The sequence below is a fragment of the Lampris incognitus genome, chromosome 9, assembly GCF_029633865.1.
Source record: "Lampris incognitus isolate fLamInc1 chromosome 9, fLamInc1.hap2, whole genome shotgun sequence".
Classification (NCBI taxonomy): Eukaryota; Metazoa; Chordata; class Actinopteri; order Lampriformes; family Lampridae; genus Lampris; species Lampris incognitus.
The window spans coordinates 37,401,193-37,425,557 of NC_079219.1; the positions used below are offsets into that span (position 1 = coordinate 37,401,193).

A 24,365-nucleotide genomic window follows, 5' to 3' on the forward strand; every position below is an offset into this window, starting at 1 on the left:
AAGACAGGAGGTGGCGCTGGAGGTGGCAGAGTTGAGGATGCTAAGATTTTCATTGGGAGTAACGAAGAAGGACAGGCTTAGGAACGATTATATCAGAGGGACAGCTCAGGTTGGACAGTTTGGAGACAAAGCAAGAGAGGCAAGATTGAGATGGATTGGATATGTGTGGAGGAGAGATTCTGGGTATATTGGGAGAAGGACGCTGAATATGGAGCTGCCAGGGAAGAGGAAAAGAGGAAGGCCAAAGAGGAGGTTTATGGATGTGGTGAGGGAGGACATGCAGGTGGCTGGTGTGACAGAGTAAGATCCAGAGGACAGGAAGAGAAGGAAACGGATGATCCGCTGTGGCGACCCCTAACGGAAACAGCCGATAGTTGTGGTAGTAGTAGAAACACAAAAAGATGCTGTCACTTCTCACTAAACAGTGTTTCTTATGTCTGTGCCCCTGATTAATCAACCTCCATGTTGTCGGAAAACGACAAACTAATATTTGCAAGAAGAGAATTTTCCCTGTGGACATTTCTCTGAATTGCAACTGGTGGAGGGTATGGGCATTTCTCCCAAGGCACGATCAAATTTTCAACTTCTATTTTTGATTTCAGGTTTTTGTCGCCACACTGCCAGCTTGCCTCGCACCGCAACTTATAAAATCGTGTTCTGTACAAGCAGTTAACAACCTCTCATAGAAACTGAATGGAGGTGGTGGTGACAAGTGGCTTTGCTGCTTCCAGTGTGACACATCAGTCAGGCTGGTGTCAAATGTGTGGCACACTGGAGATATCACTGATATCATTGATCATCATCGATTGATATCATCATTGATATCACTGAAGATATCATTGTAAAGATTCAGATTCAACACATTTTTAAGTCACTATTTTTGTATATGCACACACAAAATTCTCGAGTTTTTTTCAGTGTCCGGAGTGCAATAGTAAGATTGTGTGTGGGTGTGTGTGTGTGTGGGTGTAGGTGTGTGTAGGTGTGTGTGTCTGTCTCAGTACTTGATGGAGTTTCTGAAATGGTCTTCGGCAGGGTTCTTCACTGTACAGCTGTTCAACAGCCACAGGTCTGCTTCTGACGGGTCATCTATGAACAAAAAGATGGAGACAAAGAGATAGAGAGAAGAGATGTGAGAGGTGTCAAATACATCAATATCAATATCTTACTCCTTCCTGCTGAACCCATGCCTGATATACACTGAGAGAGTTTTACAGTTTATACAGTTTTGAGGACTAGGGTGTGCACACACTGTTTCATGCAAACTTCATACCATTGTACGATGTGTACTGCATCCATTCAAAACCCACATGTAGAGTATGTAAGGAATCTGGGCGGAAATAAATGTAAACCAGATAATCTCCCTTTTATTTCCACTGTGTACCCACTCATACTGACATCTGAGAAATGTTCAAATAGTGTGTTAGGATGATAAAATCTAGGGTCGGAAATACTGCTTCTTTGGGGCCGTAAGATAATTAACATAATTAACAGCCTATCTATCCAGTTACCTGCAAGGCATCTGTTGGAGAAGTTAGCCGTAGCCCCAGCCACAATTAACTAGAACGTGGCTGGAGGCTTGGGTTAATTTCCCATCACAATGGGGAGGGATTTAAAATCACTGATTAAGTTTACTCAAGCTGAGTGCAATGAGGCGAACATAAGGGAAAATCAGCCAGGGTTGTACCCATTTCTGTGGATTTCGTTTTTTAGGACTAGTCATTTAAAAATTCTGAGGTTCCCAAAATGGACACATTCCTCGCCTTGGCTGCACCTTGAGATCCTGTCCACAAATATCACAAATAGAATAGGAGACAAGGGACAACCTTGGCGGAGTCCAACACCCACTGAAAACATGTTTGACTTTGGTTATACAAGAACTGTATGGCTTATAGCAACTGCCCCAGTACCCCATACTCCCACAGTACCCCCCACAGAGTGCCCCGGGGTACATGGTCGTAAGCCTTCTCCAAGTGCACAAAACACATGTAGACTGGCTGGTCAAACTCTCATGCCCCCCTCAGCAGTTCCGCAAGGGTAAAGAGTTGGTCTGTTGTTCCACGACCAGGGCGGAATCTGCATTGTTCCTCCTGGATCCAAGGTTCAGGAATCGGTCGGAGCCTTCTTTCCCGCACCTTAGAGTAGACCTTCTCTGGGAGGCTGAGCAATGTGATGCCCCGATAATTGGAGCACACCCTCCGGTATCCATTTGAAAATGGTACTGCAACATTAGCGAAACTAGTAAGTAATCCTCAACCTTTGCCAGTGATACAAGTAAATGTAATCAGTTCAACAAACTTGAGGTTTTGTATTCTGAGAATCTCATTACTGTACATTCATGTGTGTGTGCACAGACACACACACACACACACACGCAAACACATAGAGCGAAGAGGAGTGTGGCACCTTGTGATGCTAAGCTCACCTGCTACTTAAGTTATGGTAGTAGGCCTTACATGACACCGCAAGGACAGCTCACTCACTCATTTTTGCTCTCTGTAATACACAGACATTCTCTCTCTCGGGGGATATAGCGTGGCGGTGGTGTAAAGCTAGCATTTACACCATGTTGTGTAAGATATTTCACTTAGCCTCCACCCCCCCCCCCCCAGTGAGCCATAGCGGCACACACCCCCACAATGAATGTGTTCTCTGCATGTAACCCATCCTATTGTATAGCATCAGTGGGCAGCTGCAGTTCTTCTTTCCACTGCCTTGCTCAGGGGCACACACAGGAGTATTAACCCTAACATGCATGTCTTTTTGATGGTGGGAGGAAACCGGAGCACCCGGAGGAAACCCACACAGACATGGGGAGAAAATGCAAACTCCACACAGAAAGGACCTGTGGATGGCCTGGGGTTCGAACCCAGGACCTTCTTCATGTAAGGCAACAGTGATAACCACTGGGACACCATGCCGAAAGATAGGGCACGTGTGTCAAGGTCTAGGTACATTGAGGAACATGATGAATGTTCATGATAAAGTATTTAAGTTGGCCTCCAAATTTCCCTGATTTCAATCTGCTTGAGCATCTTTAGGATGTGCTGGACTGACAAGTTCAATACACCTCACAACTTACAGGACTTGCAGGATCTGCTACTAATATTTTGGTGGCAGATACCACAAGACAAATACACTTATCCTTACACAGGGTCGGGAAGAAAAAGAGGCAAAACTCCAAAAAAAATAAAATTAATAATAATTACAATGTACAATCAGATGTTCCACACAGAGCAAGGCTTTGTAGAATCCATCCATCCATTATCTGAACCGCTTATCCTGCTCTTAGGTTTGCGGGGATACTGGAGCCTATTCCAGCAGTTATTGGGCAGCAGGTGGAGAGACACCCTGGACAGGCTGCCAGGCCATCACAGGGCCGACACACACACACACACACACACACACACACACACACACACACACACACACACACACACACACACACACACACACACACACACCTAGGAACATTTTAGTATGGCCGATTCACCTGACTTACATGTCTTTGGACTGTGGGAGGAAACCAGAGCACCCGGGGGAAACCCACGCAGACACGGGGAGAACATGCAAACTCCACACAGAGGACGACCCGGGACGACCCCCAAGGTTGGACTACCCGGGGCTCGAACCCAGGACCTTCTTGCTGTGAGGCGACCGCGCTAACCGCCCCCTTCACCTTCCCCTCTAACCCATTCACCATGAGCTCCACATGATGTTGTGTGATGCAAATTTAAACTGTCAAGTCAAAAGGACAGAGACACTGAGATGCAAGATGTACTCCCGCATACACGGCTCCCACTATTCTAGGACTTTCTCCAGGGGATTGAGTCTACGAATACAAACATTTGCTTGAACTCTGCGATTCTAACTGTAATTCAACAAACGGGCTACTATCTCTTGTAAGGCGTGACAGTCACTACTTTTCAACCAATGAGCAGGAGTGGGTGAGAGACCTATTCTGAAGCAACATTAGAGAGACCATCTGCCTAAAAACTCACAGTGAACTCCCCTGTTGAGTCTGTGTAAAGGTAACAAAGGGATTTGAACCAGTGATCCCCGTGTTGGTAGGCAACAAAATAGACAACTACTCTACCCAGACACCCCAAAAATATATCTGTTAACTAAAAATGTAGGACAATCACATAAATTATGTCCAAGTCAAAAAAAAGGGCAGAGACTCAGGTATATACAGCCCCCATCCTGTGCATGGTATAGGTTAGCACCACTCACGCATTAAGAAAAATTAGCAATGCCTCAAAGTACCACACACACACACACACACACACACACACACACACACACACACACACACACACACACACCTGCTCACATGTGGAGGGTCAAAGTATGAAGGGAGAGGGGAAACCTACCAAACCTTGCCTCACCCTACACTCTCTGTCTTCTTCCTCATTCACACTTGAAATCACACACACACACACACACACACACACACACACACACACACACACACACACACACACACACACACACACACACACACAGACTGGTTTTCCAGGCCAAGGACAGACAGCAATGAGACACTCAAGCACTATCCATCAATGAGTGTCCAGGGAGACCGAAATAAAAGGAGAAGATGAGCCGCTGTTTGTTAGGAAGCCAAACTGACATGGTGGCCTAACAACCGACGTCGTACCTGCGTGTGAAAACTCCATAAACATTCGAGCAAGGCACTTTTAAAAGAAAAACATGGGTCCAATACAAACAGTGATTACGGATCAGTATACTATACATGATAAACTAACCACAACGGCACAATAAAATAACACCAGGACACCGTTGTTATTGTAAAAAGGAAACTTCGTGTCAAACCAGCCCCCCAAGTCAGTGCGCTACTACTGGAGTGTGGGCTTGAAGATAGTTACAGTCACCTCACTGCCACCGTGGGTGGGTGTGTGTGTGTGTGTGTGTGGGTATGTAGAGAGAGAGAGAGAGAGCGAGAGAGAGAGCGAGAGAGAGTTGTTTGGGGGCTTTCATTGTTTAAGATAGCTACACATAGGAAGGTCACAGATAACTATTGATTGGCCCCAAAGCTAAAAAGCTTCTTTTCAAGTCTGCTCTGTGTGTGTGTGTGTGTGTGTGTGTGTGTGTGTGTGTGTGTGTGTGTGTGTGTGTGTGTGTGTGTGTGTGCATGCGTGAGAGTGTGTTTTACACAGCTGGCAAACTGTGGCCATTATGCCTACATTTATTTGACTAGTCTGATATACAGAACACACACACACACACACACACACACACACACACACACACACACACACACACACACACACACACACACACACACACACACACACACACACACACACAGGGCCAGGGGGAGTGGTCCCAGCTGTGTGGATGCTCTCCCCACTCTGTCCTAAGGGAGGCTTTCGAGAACAACAATAACACGCTCTTCATCACTGCAACACGCACACGCACACACACACATGCACTGAACACAAAAACACAGACACACAATCACACAAGCACACAAAACATACATATACATTGACAGAAGGTCAGCACATCTAAACAATAGATAGAAAACCACAATTTACTGGCACACAAACACATTAATCACACCAAACAACATCCGACATCGCACTGGTCCAAGGAGACCATAAGGAAATACAAAGACCTGGGTGCACTGGTGTATGCATACGGAAGGAGGAGATTGACAGAGCAACACAGAGAGGGAAAGAAGAGAAAGGGCAAGCAAGAAAAAGGATTGTGGTAATGAATACATCAAAGCTCTTAACTCCAAGCACAAGTCGCCATATAGTTTGTCCGACCGTTCAACATTGCACAAACCAACTTATGAGTGGCGTCTTCAAACAAGTTAGACTGAGACTTCCCATTACAATCTTGAGCTAAAAGAGATGTTGTTACACAATCTGGGACCAACACAAAAGCGACAAAGATTCTGATGTAGGACGTTTTATGGCCTTGACCTGTGGGGGAGGCTGTGATGCTAAAACTTTAGAAAGGGTAATTAAAGTCTTGTGGATCACTGAGCTGGGCTGTATTCCCCTCTGCCAATGCGGGGAGGGCTGCAGACTACCACACGCCTCCTCCGATACATGTGGAGTCGCCAGCCGCTTCTTTTCACCCGACAGTGAGGAGTTTCACCAGGGGGACGTAGCACATGGGAGGATCACGCTATTCCCCCCCAGTTCCTCCTTCCCCCTGAACAGGCACCCTGACCAGTAGAGGCGCTAGTGCAGCAAACAGGACACATACCCACACCCAGCTTCCCACCCACAGACACGGCCAATTGTGTCTGCAGGGATACCCGACCAAATTGGAGGTAACACGGGGATTCGAACCGACGATTCCCATGTTATTCAACAGAATAGACCAATACAATACCCATCTTTCCTGCATTGTATAGCGTTTGGTGGAGACCAAACCCAACAGAAAATAAAATAACACCAACGCTAAAGGTAATTTGTGAATATCTAGGTAACCATGGACTTGCCAGAGCTGACATTTTCCAAAATTTGGGCAGTAAAAACTGTCTGATAGAATGCCTTCTTTATACAAAGTCAATCAAATATGACACCATACATGGTTCTGACATCCAGGTCTGGGCTCACATGATGAGGCCGCCTGTTTAATGGTCATCTTAGGGGCTTGAGAGTCTGATAGGGTGGGCCAGGATATCATCAAATCTAGCAAAATCAGGGCCCCTGGTGTTGACAAAGGGGAGAGTCATGGACAAGTTCTGTCTGATCCATCTCAAAAGCTCCCTTGTTCTCTGAGAAGCCTAGGGAAGACATCTGAGAGATGGAGCATTGATCAAGACCACCTACCAGGAACTAAGAAATTTCGAAATTGAAGGCATGGATTTACCAACTTGGCGTACCATCAAGCATTGTGTGGGCTCTCGTCATTTATTTTTACCATCGTACAACTACAGATGAAGGTCAGCAGCTATCTGAGTAGATGGGGAGGCCTGCTTAGTGGCATCAACAGGGCTCAAGGGAGAAGAACGACAGTACATGGTCCACAGCAAGAAGAGAGCATCTGATGTGCTTCTAAACACCAAACAGGACTAGCAGCGATGGCAGATGACTCCGCTTCCCCCAGCATGAAGTCAAAACCACCCTTATACATGGCATGTTCTTTACATTAGTGCTGGCATGGTATAACATTATGCTATTCCCTGGGAAGTTAGGATGGAAGAAGCCTTCAAAGGGGAGGAGGACGATGTTGGAAGGACCGGTTAGCAAATGACGTACTTGAGCAAAGCATCAATTTTTGAGATGAAGCATCCAATTCTATATCGCAGAAAGGACAGATCCTAGGTAGGTACTGTCTTTGCACTGCCAGTGATTTATTTGATTTATTTATTTATTTATTTATTTATTTATTTATTTATTTATTTATTTTTAAAAGCATGGTAAAACATTTTGAAGTTTAAAGAGGCAGCAGGATAAGAGACAAAATTAACATTTAGTGGACCCATTGTCCTAGACTCCAAATTATTGACATTGCAAAATATATTAAAATTCCTGTGTATTGTTTTTTTGTTTAATTTTTTGGTGTGTTCCTACGCATTCAATCTTGAGCACAGTAGGCAAAAACATTACTTTTTGAGAGCGCCACTGAATGGTCGGTGTGTTTGTTTTAAAAGCAGTTCTCGGGTCAGACGCCGCGCTACAGCGGAGCTACGATTTAGGCCCCGGGGCTGCAGGAGCAAAGCATGTCGTTTCACTTCAGGGTTATGTTTGTTTTACCAAGCTGTTAGGCAGGGGTTAGACTTGAAAAGCAACGCTACTGGCCCCGCTACAGAGTCGGGCATGTTTGTTTTAGTCAGCTTGGGAGAGAGAGGAAGAAAAGAAAGAGATTGTTCTGTCAGGAAATGGTAACTACAGAGGGTATATGAAAGTGTGACGGTAAATGGATGTGAAAGTTTAGCTAATTCCCTTTTTCCCACATTTACTTTTTTTTTTTTTTTTTTGTATATGGGGTAGCTGGGGCGCCTAAACAATGAGTTATGAGTTACAGACATCATGGACACACATTTAACAATCTGTCTAATCTGTGTGTATCTAGGTAGCGTGGCGGTCTATTCCGTTGCCTACCAACACAAAGATCGCCGGTTCGAATCCCCGTATTACCTCCAGGTTGGTCGGGCGGCCCTAAAGACACAATTGGCCGTGTCTGCGGGTGGGAAGTCGGATTGTGGGTATGTATCCTGGTCGCTGCACTAGCACCTCCTCTGGTCGGCCGGGGTGCCTGTTCAGGGGGGAGGGGAAACTGGGGAGAATAGTGTGATCCTCCCACACACTACACCCCTCTGGCGAAACTCCTCACTGTCAGGTGAAAAGAAGCGGCTGGTGACTCCACATGTATCAGAGGAGGCATGTGGTAGTCTGCAGCCCGGAAGACGGGGTGGAGCAGTGACCGGGATGGCTCGGAAGAGTGGGGTAATTGGTCAAGTACAATTGGGAGAAAAAAATCCGAAAAAAAAAACTGTCTAATCTATGATGAAAGTCTGGATTTCAGAGAGGGATTGATGATGAGTTGGTTTAAATTGAAAAGAGCACGTGGTCAATGAGTGTTTATCTGTTCATCTGAAAGTGTGCGTGTGCGTGCGTGTGTGTGTGTGGGGTGGGGGGTGGGGGTTAGTCTCAGATAAACAGTGAAAGACTCAGCCTTAATAGCCCATAGACTCCAACCATCTAAAAAAGGTTGCAATTGATAACTCTTAAAGAACGTATTTTCATATGGTTTACATTGATATGGCAGTCAAGCCAATCATGCAGCAGAAATGAGATTATAATTTGCATAAGCATGGCCATTCAGTCCAAAGTGTGTGGAGTTGACAGGTCTGAGTGTCCAGAGAGAGAGACAGTATCTGATCTTGTGTCTGGTAGGAGAAGCCTTGAGAGGGAAAACCAAACCATCCTGGTGCATTTGTGTATGTGTGTGTGTGTGTGTGTGTGTGTGTGTGTGTGTGTGTGTGTGTGTGTGTGTGTGTGTGTGTGTGTGTCCAATGCGGTCATAAATCATTTGATCCCCTCTATTAAAAGGCCAACTTCTATTATGGGCATTGTTTTATATAAAGGCTGGACATAGCAGGTCAATATCACTAATAATATCAGACCCCGTTTAGCCTGGGGCTGCAGACACTGAGGAGGAAAGGGAAGAAAGGCATGGAGATACACAGAAGGAGAGCAAAGAGAGGTAGGAAGGTGGGCAACATGAGAGAGATACAGAGTGACTGAAAGTGGGAAAGGTTGGATGGAAGGGAGAAGAGAGGGAAGGATGGTAAAACAGATTACACAACTAGACTTACCATTTTCTTTTTACATACAATTTTCCATCCCATTATCCAACCCACTTATCCTGCTCTCAGGGTCGCGGGGATGCTGGAGCCTATCCCAGCAGTCACTGGGCAGCAGGCGGGGAGACACCCTGGACAGGCCGCCAAGCCATCACAGGGCTCTCTCTCACACACACACACACACACACACACACACACACACACACACACACACACACACACACACACACACACACACACACACACACACACACATATTCCCACCTAGGGACAATTTAGTATGGCCGATTCACCTGACCGACGTGTCTTTGGACTGTCGGGGGAGACCGGAGCCCCTGGAGGAAACCCACGCAGACACGGGGAGAACATGCAAACTCCATACGTAGGATGACCGAGGATGACCCAAGGTTGTACTACCCCCGGGCTCGAACCCAAGAACTTCTTGCTGTGAGGCGACCACGCTTAACTAGTGTGCCACTGTGCTGCCCAAAGCCAGAGGAAACACAGGGATTCAAACTGGCGATCCCCATGTAGCATTAACTTTTTTAGCAATCTGAGCTACAGTAGCTCTTCTGTGGGATCGGACCAGACGGGCTATCCTTTGCTCCCCATGTGCATCAATGAGCCTTGGGCGCCCATAACTCTGTCGTCGGTTCATCGGTTGTTTAAGAGACATTAATGTTATCATTATCATCATCATCATCAGTATTAGTAGTAAAAGTAGTAGTAGTAGTATTCATTGTTTATAATTTATCTATGATTGAGCAATGGCCCCTCCTATTCTGCTTGCTCGCTCGTGTGCTCCCCAGCCAAACAAAAATATACACGCACACACACACACATACACACACACAGCATTTCTTGGTTTACAGGTCATTGTACAGATGACATTTATACCACACCCATCAGTCAGTGTGCAGGTCACAGATGAAAAGCCTGACTTCCATTGTATCCAATACATAAAATATTTATTCCATTACACCACCGCTGAACCCCAAATAAATAGGGTTGTGTGTATGTTTGTGTGTGTGTGTGTGTGTGTGTGTGTGTACACACACAGGAGAGTGAGAGAGGGTTTCGCCAATGCGAAAAAAAATCATTTCACAACTGCAAAACAGCTGACCCCACTAAACAGATGTGGAAAATGGCTTTCTTGTGTCTAGGTGTGTGTACACATGATAAACCCCTTCAGATACGTGTGCGCTTTTGTTTGTGTGGGTGATGTGTATGTATGTGCGTGCATGTGTACATTATCTCGTGTCTGTCAGAATTCAAATCATCTTGAACATCTGGCCCCAAAAGGACTCGTTCTAATCCAAGTGGGTGGTCCCTGTCTGTTTTGTGTGTGTGTGTGTGTGTGTGTGTGTGTGTGTGTGTGTGTGTGTATAAAAGAGATAGAGTGTGTGTGTGTGTGTGTGTGTGTGTACACACACACACACACACACACACACACACACACACACACACACACACACACACACACACACACACACACACACACACACACATTTCAATCATACTGCTTCCTATGGTGAAATGGAGAGGGGAGCAGATGCATGCAGCATGCAGAGAGTAGCTAGAGTTGAATGCACAGACAGATAGAGAGGGGGGGGGATTGGAGAGTTACTAGAAATAAAAAAGGCTAAAAATAGTATTATTTGGAGACATGAAGGAGGAGAGTGGAACAAGGGTATCAAGAGAAAAGGTTGTGATGGAAAAGGGGACAAGTATGATGAAAGATGACATGTAGAGAACAAACTAGAACAAAAGGGTCAGAGGGAAGGGGAGGGACAGGCGGAAACCCCCACAAATGTCTAAGTCAAGAGAAGGCAAAAGGAGAGGGACTGGGTGACTGTGTGAGTGGCCACAGATCAGAGAGGGATGAATAGATGTAAGAATGGATGAAAAGAGGGCAGAACAGCAGTGAGCTGAGTAAGTAACACAGGGTCACAGGGTACTTTCATATTCGGAGACAGCCATGGAAGAGGGAAACACACCAAGGACCGGTGACCACAGTCTAGCCATTCAGACCCACTGCTATAAAATCACCACTGGCTACGGGGCAGAGGGTTTGGTTGCATAGAGACTTGAGTTTATTTTAGAGACAGAATCCAAATGCATTTCACCAATACCCCTGCAGGGAAATAACCGGCCTACGTAACTGAAATGAAAGCAACTTTATTTGACATTGTATTCTTACAGCGTATTGTGAAAGTGTTCTCTGCATTTAACCCATCCTATTGTATAGGAGCAGTGGGCAGCTGCAGCACCCAGGGACCAACTCCAGTTCTTCTTTCCATTGCCTTGCTCAGGGACACAGGCAGGAATATTAACCCTAACGTGTATGTCTTTTGATGGTGGGAGGAAACCCACACAGACACAGGGAGAACATTCAAACTCCACACAGAAAGGACCTGGGTTGGGACATCCGGGTGGCGTGGCCGTCTATTCCGTTGCCTACCAACACGGGGGATCGCCGGATCGAATCCCCATGTTACCGCCAGCTTGGTCGGGCGTCCCGACAGACACAACTGGCCATGTCTGCAGGTGGGAAGCCATATGTGGGTAGGGTATGTGTCCTGGTCATTGCGCTAGCGCCTCCTCTGGTCGGTTGGGGCGCCTGTAGGGGGAATAATGTGATCCCCCCACGCGCTACGTCGCCCTGATGAAACTCCTCACTGTCAGGTGAAAAGAAGCGGCTGGCGACTCCACATGTATCGGAGGAGACATGTGGTAGTCTGCAGCCCTCCCCGGAGAGGGGGTGGAGCAGCGACTGGGATGGCTCGGAAGAGTGGGGTAACTGGCCGGATACAATTGGGGAGAAAAAGGGAGGAAAAAATGTATAAAAAACAAAAAAAAGGAAGGACCTTGAACAGCCTGGGATTCGAACCCAGGACCTTCTTGCTGTGAGGCAACAGTGCTAACCACTGGGCCACCGCGCCACCACAGTAATTTGGTAGAACTGTGACAGGTGTGTGTTTTTTGTTCTTAAAGAAATAGGAATTGCAACATATATACATGCATGGGCTGATCACCTGTGATATTCAGAGTCCGTAAGAAAAGTTCCAGGTTTGTTTCACCATTTATGAGCAAGTTGAGTGTTTTTGTATCGCTGCTTCAAGGAGGAGCCGTGCAGTCTGCTGGAGGAGCGATGCGTGCCGTCACATGGCTCAGTGCTGAGAAACTCCACCAGTATCACTCTTCAATACAGAAGGAACAGAATACATGGGCCCCAATCAATTTCCACAGACAAGATGGTAGAAAGTGACAGGGAGGGTATACCGCAAGTATGAATTAGACTCCAGTTTCCTTCAGCGTAACAAAATGGTCTAAAAAAAAAAAGTAACAGTTGACATATTGACTTGATGTAAGCTGGGCCCATGCCAAATCAGGGCATTTACACAAGCAAGGCGGGTGCTTTCTTCTGAGCGGTTAAAAAGCTTCAATGGCGGCATTCATGAAATCACTGATGAGGGATTTCTACTTAAAAAGAGACTTCCTGAGACCGATATCTTGGTTGTATGATCTTGTTTTCAATGATTCGCAGAAATCGTTCATTTTTCTCATGATCCGTCTTCCTATTTTTTTTACCATGTGTTTACTTTTCCTCTGAATGAAACATTTACTGAATGATAATAAATGAATAAATAAATCAGATTTTGTGGTACTGTATTTACATGCGTGTGTGTCTGTGTGTGTGTGTGTGTGTGTGTGTGTGTGTTTGTAGTCAGTAGCTTGTAGTAGGACCAGCCCACGGTCTCAGACCCCTGAGAGATGAGGCTCAGCTGCAGAGGGACAAACACACAACAGGCTAAACGGGAATAAGGTCAGCTCCCAGAGTCCTCTCATATTCACTGAATGCAGATGTCCTAAATGACAATTACAAACTAGAACCTATAAATTCAGTTCAGGGGTTGACTGTAAACACGCAAATAGCTACAGCTTTTTTCCCCCTCTATTTTAATACACTGAGATAGATAGGGGAATAAAATTGATGCAGCGTCACCGAAAGTGACCTCACACATTTATTCCATAATGCATTTATATTGCTGCAAACTAAGTCCATCCATCCATTATCCAAACCGCTTATCCTACACAGGGTCGCGGGGAAGCTGGAGCCTATCCCAGCAGCCACTGGGCAGCAGGCAGGGAGACACCATGGACAGGCTGCCAGACCATCACAGAGCGGACACACATACACACACACACATATTCACACCTAGGGACAATTTAGTCTGGCTGAGTTACCTGACCTACATGTCTTTGGACTGTGGGAGGAAACCGGTGCCCCCGGAGGAAACCCACGCAGACACGGGGAGAACATGAAAACTCCACACAAAGGATGACCTGAGATAACCCCCAAAGTTGGACTACCCCGGGGCTCGAACCCAGGACCTTCTTGCTGTGAGGTGACCGCGCTAACCACTGCACCGCCTGCAAACTAAGTTCTAGTCCAAAATGTTGTGGCTCAATACACCACGATGAAACCGATTAATACATACAAATTAACTGCGGGTCGGTGTGATCCCTACCTGAGCAGCTCCAGCAGCCAGATGAGTGCTGCTTGTCAATACTGCAGATCAGCTGATGGACGCAGCAGCCCAGATGAGTGAGTTCAGCCTGTGCTGCCTCGGTCTCCATTTTACATCAGAGTCCAAACTGACTCCTCAGAGGGAAGACCACATCCACAAACTACTCACTTTTCTTTGAGCACAACCAAATGCACCAACAGACTGAGAGAGGACCGGTGAACTTCAGGCTTTGGGCTAATTCCAGGCTAAACTAAAATGAGATCAAGCCATGATGGCATCAATACTCTATCTATGACCAGTAACAGTGCTCGCATCCCTCACATTCTTCACTGAAGTCACCTAAGACACACCACATGAATAACTGTAAGAAATAATGAATTTTCATAATCCTAACGTTGTCTTTTTGTGGATGGAGGCCTGCCATTGACACAGCCTTGGAATTTTAATATAATCTTTACAAGGGCACGTTTTTGAAAATGCAGACTAATATTTAGGCAGCAATTAACTACACTGAATACAAAGAGCAAAGCTGCCTGAGGTGAATTTGCAAAGTCAACTGAGGACAAGACTTTATAGCCTCCGAAACTGAATCAAGCATAAACAGCTGTAATCTGAGGGGAACTAAAATATGGTCTTCAGAGCCTTTTAAAATTACTATACTTTACTGTACATGCCATACAATGAGGGCAACATCTGAAGGCAAGCTGCAAGGCTAATGGAGAGGCATGTTTAGCATGCGATTTCAACTAACATGGGGCAGGCACAAACCTGAGATTTTACCACAACATCCTACTACCTTAGGAAAAAAAAGATTAAAAAAAATCATGGCTGACAGGTAAAAATCTTGGAAAGACAATTCAGTTTTTGTTTCCTCTCTTTTTTTCCTCCAGCAAACTTCCGCGAATCAAAATTCACATCCACTTTGTGTTTTACACATACATATTTTTGGTCAAGAATGGGGACCTGGTGGGCGTCCAAGTGGCATGCCTACCAACATGGGGAACGCTGGTTTGAATCACTGTGTTACCTCCGGCTTGGTCAGGCATCCTTACAGACACAATTGGCTGTGTCTGCGGGTGGGAAGCCGGATGTGTCCTGGTCACTGCACTAGCGCCTCCTCTGGTTGGTTGGGGGCACCTGTTCGGAGGGGAGGGGGAACTGGGGGGAATAGCATGATCCCCCCACGCACTACGTCCCACTGGTGAAACTCCTCACTGTCAGTTGAAAAGAAGCGGCTGGCGACTCCACATGTATCGGAGGAGGCATGTGGTAGTCTGCAGCCCTCCCTGGATCGGCAAACAGGGTGGAGCAGCAACCAGGATGGCTCGGGAGAGTGGGGTAATTGGCCGGATACAATTGGGGAGAAAAAAAAAAAGGGGGGGGGAGAATGGGGACCTGTACAGCTGCAATATCTACTACAACTACTACTTTCGGCTACTCCCATTAGGGGTCGCCACAGCAGATTATCCGTTTCCAGCTCTTCCTTTCCTCTGCATCATCCTCTGTCACACCAGCTACCTGCATGTCATACTACCAACATTCAAAGTTCTGTCTCTCACCTCCACACTCCTACCGCTCCTCCTCTCCCGCTGCCTCCGGGCATGCCTTCCCCCTCTCCTTCTCCTTCGCCCAACAGTAGCATAGCTTCCACCGGCACCCTGCTGGCCAACAGTACCGGTGGCAGTCATTGGTAACCCGGGCCTCGACCGGTCCAGTATTGCAATAACAATTTGATAAAAATCTAAAACAGAGGAGTTGATCTGATGTTGTGCTCATGGTTGCGAGCCTTCGGTAAGTCGTTTCCGTGTATAATTGTGCAGCCACCACTGACTGTCCCCACTTTACTGACTTCTGCACCGGCTCCAACGCTACATGGTGATGAATTTGGATCAGCTTAGGGCAGCTTTGAATAAAACATCATTCTGAGTGACTGACACGTAGCTCTCAAATAATTACAAGCGTTATCGTACATGTTGGGTGACTGCAATCTAAAATTGATACGAAATGACCGCCGTGCTTTTCAGCATGCGCACTGATCAAACTGGGAGGAGGAGGTTCTTTAACCTCGCCACTGGGGGAAAGAGCTTCGGCCCACCAGATCTGAAGTGATTATAACGAGTCCTGGGCTTTTTCAGGCAGTTAAAGGGGAGCTCACTGTTGTCAGATCTTGGTGTATTTATGTAGGAAAAATAGCTCTCGAGAATCTCTCCCTTCCAAAGATCATAAACCATTCACATACACAGTCCTTTAATTCCCCCTCTTGCTCTTGCTCCCCCTCGCTTCTTCCCCTCCTATGATTGATATCATGCATAGCCCAAAATTAACTGCCATCACTTTAGTATCGCATTTTCCATTTCACTCAGACCTACTTACACAGCTTCCAAACTTTCTCCAGCATTTCCCAAACAGACATATACACCACAGAACAAAGTGTATTGTCTATCTGTCTCTCTAGTGAAGGATAACAAACACCCTGGGACGGAGTGGATTTTTATTTAAAATTGGATCAATTTCCTTGATAAGGTTTCGAGACTCTTGCAATCCATTGAATGAGCCCCCACAGATTCAGAAGACCTAACCAAAACAATGGGAAGATCAAGATGTGTGGCTCTTTTCCATATCATGGAAAAATCTCCCCGGTGTGTCTGATTTCTGTCTGGTCCTGAGCCCTGGAAGATGATGTATGAGAATAAAGGCAGCGATGTGTGTGTGTGTGTGTGTGTGTGTGTGTGTGTGTGTGTGTGTGTGTGTGTGTGTGTGTGTGTGTGTGTGTGTGTGTGTGTGTGTGTGTGTGTGTGTGTGTGTGTGCATGTGTGTGTAGACACAGACAGCAGCCCTGCGGGTCAATATGATGCTCCTGGTGCTTCACTCACACACTCAGACACAGACACACACCATACCATGACCCACTTTCCCTTCTGTGGCCCACACACTCCCTCCTCATCCCTGTGTTCTTGTCCTCCCTCCATATCATCCCCTTGTTTCAAACACACCCATCTCCCGCTGCCTCGTCTCCCCAAAATCTCTCTTCACGCACACACCAACCCAATCACCCACACACCCACGCTCACACACGCATGAGCTGTGGTGACCTTGAGATGGAGTGCATTAGGGGTTTATGGGGGTAAGTGGTTTGGGGTAAGGGGTGGCTTTGGGTGAGAGGACACAGTTGACTGAGCTAACAGGGACTGTCGGGGCTTTACAGGCTGGCTGGAAAGCTGCCTGCCATGCCCGACTACATGGCTGGCTGGATATCTGCGTGGACGGTTGGCTGGTTAACAGGCTGGCAAACTGGCAGGATGGATGGCTAACTTGGTAAACTGGTTAGTTCACAAGATGGCTGAACGCCAACTGAAGACCTAGACATACAGATCGAGCTAACTAATAAAAACTGCTGAATTGCTGCTCATCTGGCTGGAGGATAATTGGTTGATTGGTTTACTGCCAGCCGGACCGCTTGGCTAACTGAAAGGCTAAATGGCCACTACCCACAGCTCACTGAGCAACAGGTACAGAAGGTTTTATGGCGAGAGTCAACGGCATTCATTGCATATTTAACATTACATAACTGACTGATGAATACATAGTTGTTTGAAATTACTGGATGGCGAACTGACTGATTCCCAAGCCAGCCGTCTTCATGACTTACTAACTGCCAGGCTGGCTCGCCGGCTGTCTGAATGACTAACTGGCTGGCAAGCTGAACTGGCTAAATAATGACTCAACAAGTCTTTTGAAGACAAGGTGAATAACTAGGCCATAATTTGCTTAGTCTAAGTAAACTCAAACTATTATCACACAAAACAGACAGAGGCAAAAATAGGTTTTAAATTCGATCAGCGTGTCACACACACACACACACACACACACTCTTATGGGGGTCATGTGGATGTAAGAGGGTTGACTATTTGAGCATGTCTAAATGGGAGAACAGGCCGGTTCCCAACAGACATTACTGTCTAAAAGGTTCCTGCTCCTCAGGGAGTGTGTGTGTGATTTGCCACTAACTGATGGTGCAACTCATGAATAAGCCTGAGAGGAGTAACAAGTTTCACCTCAAACCACATTTTACACACGCAGACAGACACACACAACCACACACACACAAGCACACACACGTGCACGCACACACACACACACCCACACCCACACACACACACACACACACACACACACACACACAAGGGCCTTGGGGTTTTAAAGGCTAGTTTGCTTGTCTGGCAGGCTAAGTGACCATTCAGCCGTGGATGATAATGCAATCAACTATCATTACAGACACAATGACTGCACACAGGCATTACACACAAAAACACACAAAACACACTACACTGTACATGCCAGTACAACACTAAATACTGTAAGTCAGTTAAAAAAAACGCGCGCGCGCGCGAGCACACACACACACACACACACACACACACACACACTGAAGATGTCACTTAGTTGAGTGATGAAATGTATCTGTCAATAAAAGTTGTATCCAGATGGACTGATTCAACCTTCTTTCTCTAACTCACTCACTCACTCACTCACTCACTCTCACACACACACACACACACACACACACACACACACACTGAAGATGTCACTTAGTTGAGTGATGAAACGTATCCGTCAATAAACGTTGTATCCAGATGAATTGATTCAACCTTCTTTCTAACACACACACACACACACACACACACACACACACACACACACACACACACACACACACACACACACACACACACACACACACCCAGTATATAATTTTTCTTTAAGAACATTCAGTTGACCGAACTTCCTTTTGTTAAACCATAACTCTGATTGCTATCAGCCAGATTAAGACTTTAACTTTAGCACAGCACAGGGCAGCGGTGCTAAAGATGGCTTCTAAACAAGAATTTAAATGAATTCAAGTTATTCTCTTTATTTTCCATGCTCACACGCTGCCTTACATTAAGTTCACCCCTGCATTTCCTTAGTGAAATGGGCACTATGGCAACTACCAAGGGCAGCATGGTGGCTCAGTGGTTAGCGCAGTCGCCTCACAGCAAGAAGGTCCTGGGTTCGACTCCTGGGGTAGTCAAACCTTGGGGGGTCATCCTGGGTCGTCCTCTGTGTGGAGTATGCCTGTTCTCCCTGTGTCTGCGTGGGTTTCCTCTGTCTCCGGTTTCCTCCCAAAGTCATGTAGGTCAGTTGAATCGGCCGTACTAAATTGTCCCTAGGTGTGTGTGTGTGTGTGTGTGTGTGTGTGTGTGTGTGTGTGTGTGTGTGTGTGTGTGTGTGCATACACACAGGGTGTTGTGATGTGTCTAGTGCAGCAGTGTGTAGTTGGAGGGAAGGTGCATGTGTTCTTCCAACCCGCTTGTGTCCTTCCTGCCCTTAGCTTGCTGCCGCTGGCTAGCCTTTGTGGCGAATAGGGAAGCATGCTAGCGTGTAAGCCTACAGTACATAGCCTCTCCTTCACCAAGACTCCTGCCAGGCCTCCCCGTGGCCACACATGGTAACTGGGGTCTTGCGGCCCCAGGCTAACTTGGCAGGGGATCTCGGAGCAGCAGTGGGCCCCAGAGATATGGTGTGCATGCCCACCCTGGTGGACACGCCCTGGCACCTATCAACCACTGCCCCGCTGCCTTGTGGGTGAGTCTGGAAGACATAAGGCTAAGGGAGCTAACCCCAACAGAAAAGCAAGCTGTGGCGGCACGCTTCGAGGCGGTTTCCGAAAAACTGGATTTCCGGCAGCCCCCTGCAGTTGTGTGGAGGTGCCGGTCGTCTAGGGATCCCCCTTGCCATCGGAACCATCTCCTCTACAATCAAGTCATGTGGCGTTGGGAGAAGCGCACCCCTCATGCCACTTTAAAAACCATCTCTGCGCAGGTATCTTCTGCTATCTGAGTCCTCAAAGGACCCACAAATAGAAGAAGATGGTCATCATCGGGCACGATGGACAACCAGCAAGCAAGCAAGCGTGTGTGTGTGTGTGTGTGTGTGTGTGTGTGGGCGCCCTGTGATGGCCTGGCAGCCTGTCCAGGGTGTCTCCCTGCCTGCTGCCCAATGACTGCTGGGATAGGCTCCAGCACAAGCAGTTTGGATAATGGATGAATGGCTGGATGGCCAACTACCAAAGCTATCAAACAGGCTACAGATTGTTAAGAGGCAAATAACCTGAAGGAACTGAATTTGTCTGTGCAATGTGAGCCCCACCACAACTGTTTATTACTCTTAACTGTTATTCAAAACAATTTGTTTTTTCAAAGCTGAGCAATCCAGATGTGTCCCCCAGTTTCAATTCTAGGATTTCCATACAGGCATCTACTGAGCCGGCGCTATCAGGGCAGGCGGAGGCTACAGCTCGAGGCTTCAGGTAATTTTATAGAGGCACAGTTTCCACAGCACACAAGGCTGCAAATCATTTTGCAATTATGTCATCTCAACACTTTTTTGCCATTCCAGCTTGGCCTCTCTGCCTGTGTTGCTCAATGAAAACTGCCCCATTCAGGTAACAGTTTTTTCCTTCTTTTTGAATTCTCTTCAACCTGCAAATTGAGTATTGAGAAAATACACCATAGATCTTGTGAGATTTTGAGCTTATGATCTTTGTTTTGTTTTTTTTATCAAAAAGAAAAAAAAATCATAAAAAGTTCTATATATTGGTGAAAGACTGACACCCAAAGCTACACATCGAAGAACAGATTTTATGCAGCAGAACGCTATTCAAGCATCATACCAACATGTGCCCTGGCTCTGCCGAATGACAGAAGCTAAGCAGGTATGGGCTTGGCTAGTACTTGGATGGGAGACCTACCGGGAAAATACAGTTGCTGCTGGAAGTGGTGTTGGTGGGCCAGCAGGGGGCAGTCTTCCCTCTGGTCCTAATAAACGACAAAAATCCCAATGTCCCAGTGCAATGACAGGGACACTGTGCTGGAGGAGATGCCGTCCTTTGGATGAGATGTTAAACCGAGGTCCTGACTCACTGTGGTCATGAAATATCCCATAGCACTTATCGTAAACAATAAGGGGTCCCCTGGCAAAAATTCCCAACCTGGCTCTCTCCATCTGTCCACCTAGTCATCCCACTGTATAATTTGCTCATGAGTCCTAACTCTCTACCTCAAGCTGATGTGTGGCGAGCGTTCTGGTACAAAATGGCTGTCGTGCATCACCCAGGTGGTTGCTACACATTGGTGGTGGCTGAAGTGAGATTCCCCCTTCAATGTGAAGTGCTTTGGGTGTCTAGATAAAGTGCTATATAAATGTAATCCATTACTATTATTATTATGATAGTTGTCATTACAGGTATAGTAACAGACAATGTGTTAAAAGACATGAACACACCATGTGTTCACACACTTTTTGTAGGGTCTAAAACCATCATCTCGCTTACAAATAGAGTAGAGAGGGTGGAGACATTTTTAAACGCAAAAATACAAACTGAGTACACACACTTTACTCCTCTCAAATTCACATAAGATTTAGAGAGCATCTATACTATCTGCTTAGTTAAGTGGTAAAAATTTTACAGAAATGGCTCAAGAGAATAATATTCTTCAAGTGTGTTTGTGTGTATATGTGTGTGTGTGTGGTTGTGTGTTTGTGTGTGTGTTTGTGTGTGTGTGTGTGTGTGTGTGTGTGTTGAGGGAGTAGTTTATGAAAAGATGGGCACAGCAGGGGCCTGTCGCTACACTCGCACCAAAAGTTTGACATCTAAGGACCATCCACTCACTGAGGACTTTGCCACCGTGTACTACCACACTCCTAATCCCACTACTGTTAGAGTGAAAGAGATGTAAACATAACCTAAACATCTGCACCACACTCTTAATCCCACTACTGTTAGAGTGAAAGAGATGTAAACATAACCTAAACATCTGCAACACACTCCTAATCCCACTACTGTTAGAGTGAAAGAGATGTAAACATAACCTAAACACCTGCACCACAGGTCACTTCACCAAAGCTGTGAACAACCTGAGAAGAGGCAAGAAGGGCTCTTTACACCATCAAAAAGGACATCAAGCTGGACATCCCAAGTCAAATTTGGCTTAAAATAATAGACTCTAGTAGAACCAATTTCCCTTTATGGTTGCAAGGTCCGGGGTCAACTCGCAAACCAAGATTTTACAAAATTAGACAAACACCACATTGAAACCCTGCATGAAGAATTCTTCCAATCCATTCTCTGTGTCCAATGGAAAACACCAAATAATGCATGCAGAGCAGGATTAAGACGAAACCCACTAATTATGAAAATTCAAAAGAGAGCATTTAAATTTTACAATCTATAATTGGCGACAGGCATGGATGCAAGTCCATGAATGCTGGGATGGCATCCAGCGCTTTACCTGTGACCCCATCCATAGGGTTAGTGGTTGTGTCAGGAAGGGCACCCAATGTAAAATTTTGCCAAATCGTTATGCGGACTGACAAAACCATACAGAACAGTCGAGGCCCGGGTTAACAACGGCTGCCAGAATGCTGTGCCCTCACAGGGTACCAAAGGAAACTAAAATCCACTGTGGCGACCCCTGAGAAAGGGGGAACAAGCCGAAAGAAGAAAAATCTATAATCTAGCCCCCAAACAGAAACCCCATTACATAAAACCAAATTATAAGAAGAAGAAAAAAAACAATTTGCTACATTGGAAAGAATTAACCAAAAACCAGAGTAAACTGCAATGCTATTTGGCCCTAAACAGAGAATATACAGTGTCAGAATACCTGAGCACTGTAACTGATCCAAAACGAAGGAAATCCTCGACCGTAAACAGACTCAGTGAGCACAGCCTCGTCGTGGAGAGAGGCCGTCACAGGCAGACCTGGTTCCCCAGAGAACACAGACTACTGTGCACCCACTGCACACAGCAGGAGGTGGAAACCGAGCGGCTGCCATCAGAGAAATATACTACCCACAGATTACAAACACACACACACACACACACACACACACACACACACACACACAGAGAGAGAGAGCGAGAGAGAGCGAGAGAGAGAGAAGCACAGAAGGAGGGCAGACAGAGACGGGTACAGGGAAACAGAAGGAGAGCGGGAAAGAGGAGCTGGGCAGTACAGGCAGAAGGCAGCGGTGGAATAGTCTCCCTGCTGACATCAGAGAGTGAGTCTGTAGACTCACATCTAAACTGAAAACCAATCTTTTCTCATTACCTTTCAACTAGTTGTTTTTCTTCTTGGTTAGTCTGATTTCATTCTGAGCTTTGTCACTAGTATGCTTTTTTGCGAGGGTCTCAGTGTGTTTATGACTGTAGAGCTTAGAAGTATTGTCTCGGTTATGTCCTGCCGACGAGAATCTTTCCTAAACCCTTTACTGAAGGCATCGTACCTTTCTAAACTTCTCTTTGTGTCACTGACAGCCATGAACACGAGTGACCACATTGTGCACTTGCCTCTCTCTCTCTCTCTCTCTCTCTCTCTCTCTATCTGGACTGTCCAACAACTTTCACATCGAGGATCCTGTTTGTGCTCCTAGTCTGTACTTGGTCGTAATCCCATCCTCCTGGACATTTAAGCTATCACTTGTGTTGTTCTTGTTCATAACTGATTCTGCATAATTTGTCTTGGCTATGACTAATGACTATGATTCAGCCCTTCTCTCTTCTTCTCGGCATGGTGGCCCAGTGAATAGCGCTGTTGCCTCACAGCAAGACGATCCTGGGTTCCAGCCCCGGGGTAGTCCAACCTTGTTGGGTCATCCCGGGTCATCCTCTGTGTGGAGTTTGCATGTTCTCCCCGTGTCTGCGTGGGTTTCCTCCGGGGGCTCCGGTTTCCTCCCACAGTCCAAAGACACGTAGGTCAGGTGAATCAGCCGTACTAAATACTAAATTGTCCCCATATATGAATGTGTGTGTGTGTGTGTGTGTGTGTGTGCCCTGTGGTGGCCTGGCAGCCTGTCCAGGGTGTCTCCCCACTTGCCGCCCAATAACTGCTGAAATAGGCTCCAGCATCCCCGCGACCCTAAGAGCAGGATAAGCGGTTCAGATAATGGATGGTTGGATTCTATAAAGCTTTGCTCTGTGTGGAACATCTGATTGTACATTGTAATTCTTTCGTCTTTTTTTTTTTTTTTTTTTGAGTTTTGCCTCTTTTTCTTCCCAATTGTACCTGTCCAATTACACCACTCTTCCGAACTGTCCCGGTCGCTGCCCCAACCCCCCTGCCGAGCCAGGGAGGGCTGCAGACTACCACATGCCTCCTCTGATACATGTGGAGTCGCCGGTTAATTCTTTTCACCTGACAGTGAGGAGTTTCACCAGCGGGGTGTAGTGCGTGGGAGGATCACGCCATTCCCTCCAGTTCCCCCTACCCCCTGGAAGCACAGCGACCAGGACACATACCCACATCCGGCTTCCCACCCACAGACACGGCCAATTGTGTCTGTAGGGATGCCCGACCAAGCTGGAGGTCACACGGGGATTCCAGACACCCTTCATTGAAACTTTTCTCGTATTTCAATCTTACCATAGGCTGGAGATTTTTCAGGCTCAGGAATCATTGTGGTTTTCAAAAAGCAGTCTTTCAAGGAATAGACAACTATGG

The 24,365-nt window shown here is 46.5% G+C and overlaps 1 protein-coding gene across 1 annotated transcript in view; it reads right to left on the bottom strand.

The window, feature by feature from the left end:
• cdkal1 (CDK5 regulatory subunit associated protein 1-like 1) overlaps positions 1-24,365 on the bottom strand; it is a 505,260-nt gene that overhangs the window by 440,077 nt on the left and 40,818 nt on the right. Inside the window, exon 4 of the mRNA XM_056286983.1 lies at positions 1,005-1,089. Coding sequence (XP_056142958.1) covers positions 1,005-1,089 — 85 coding nt within the window. The remainder of the gene's footprint in view (positions 1-1,004; positions 1,090-24,365) is intronic.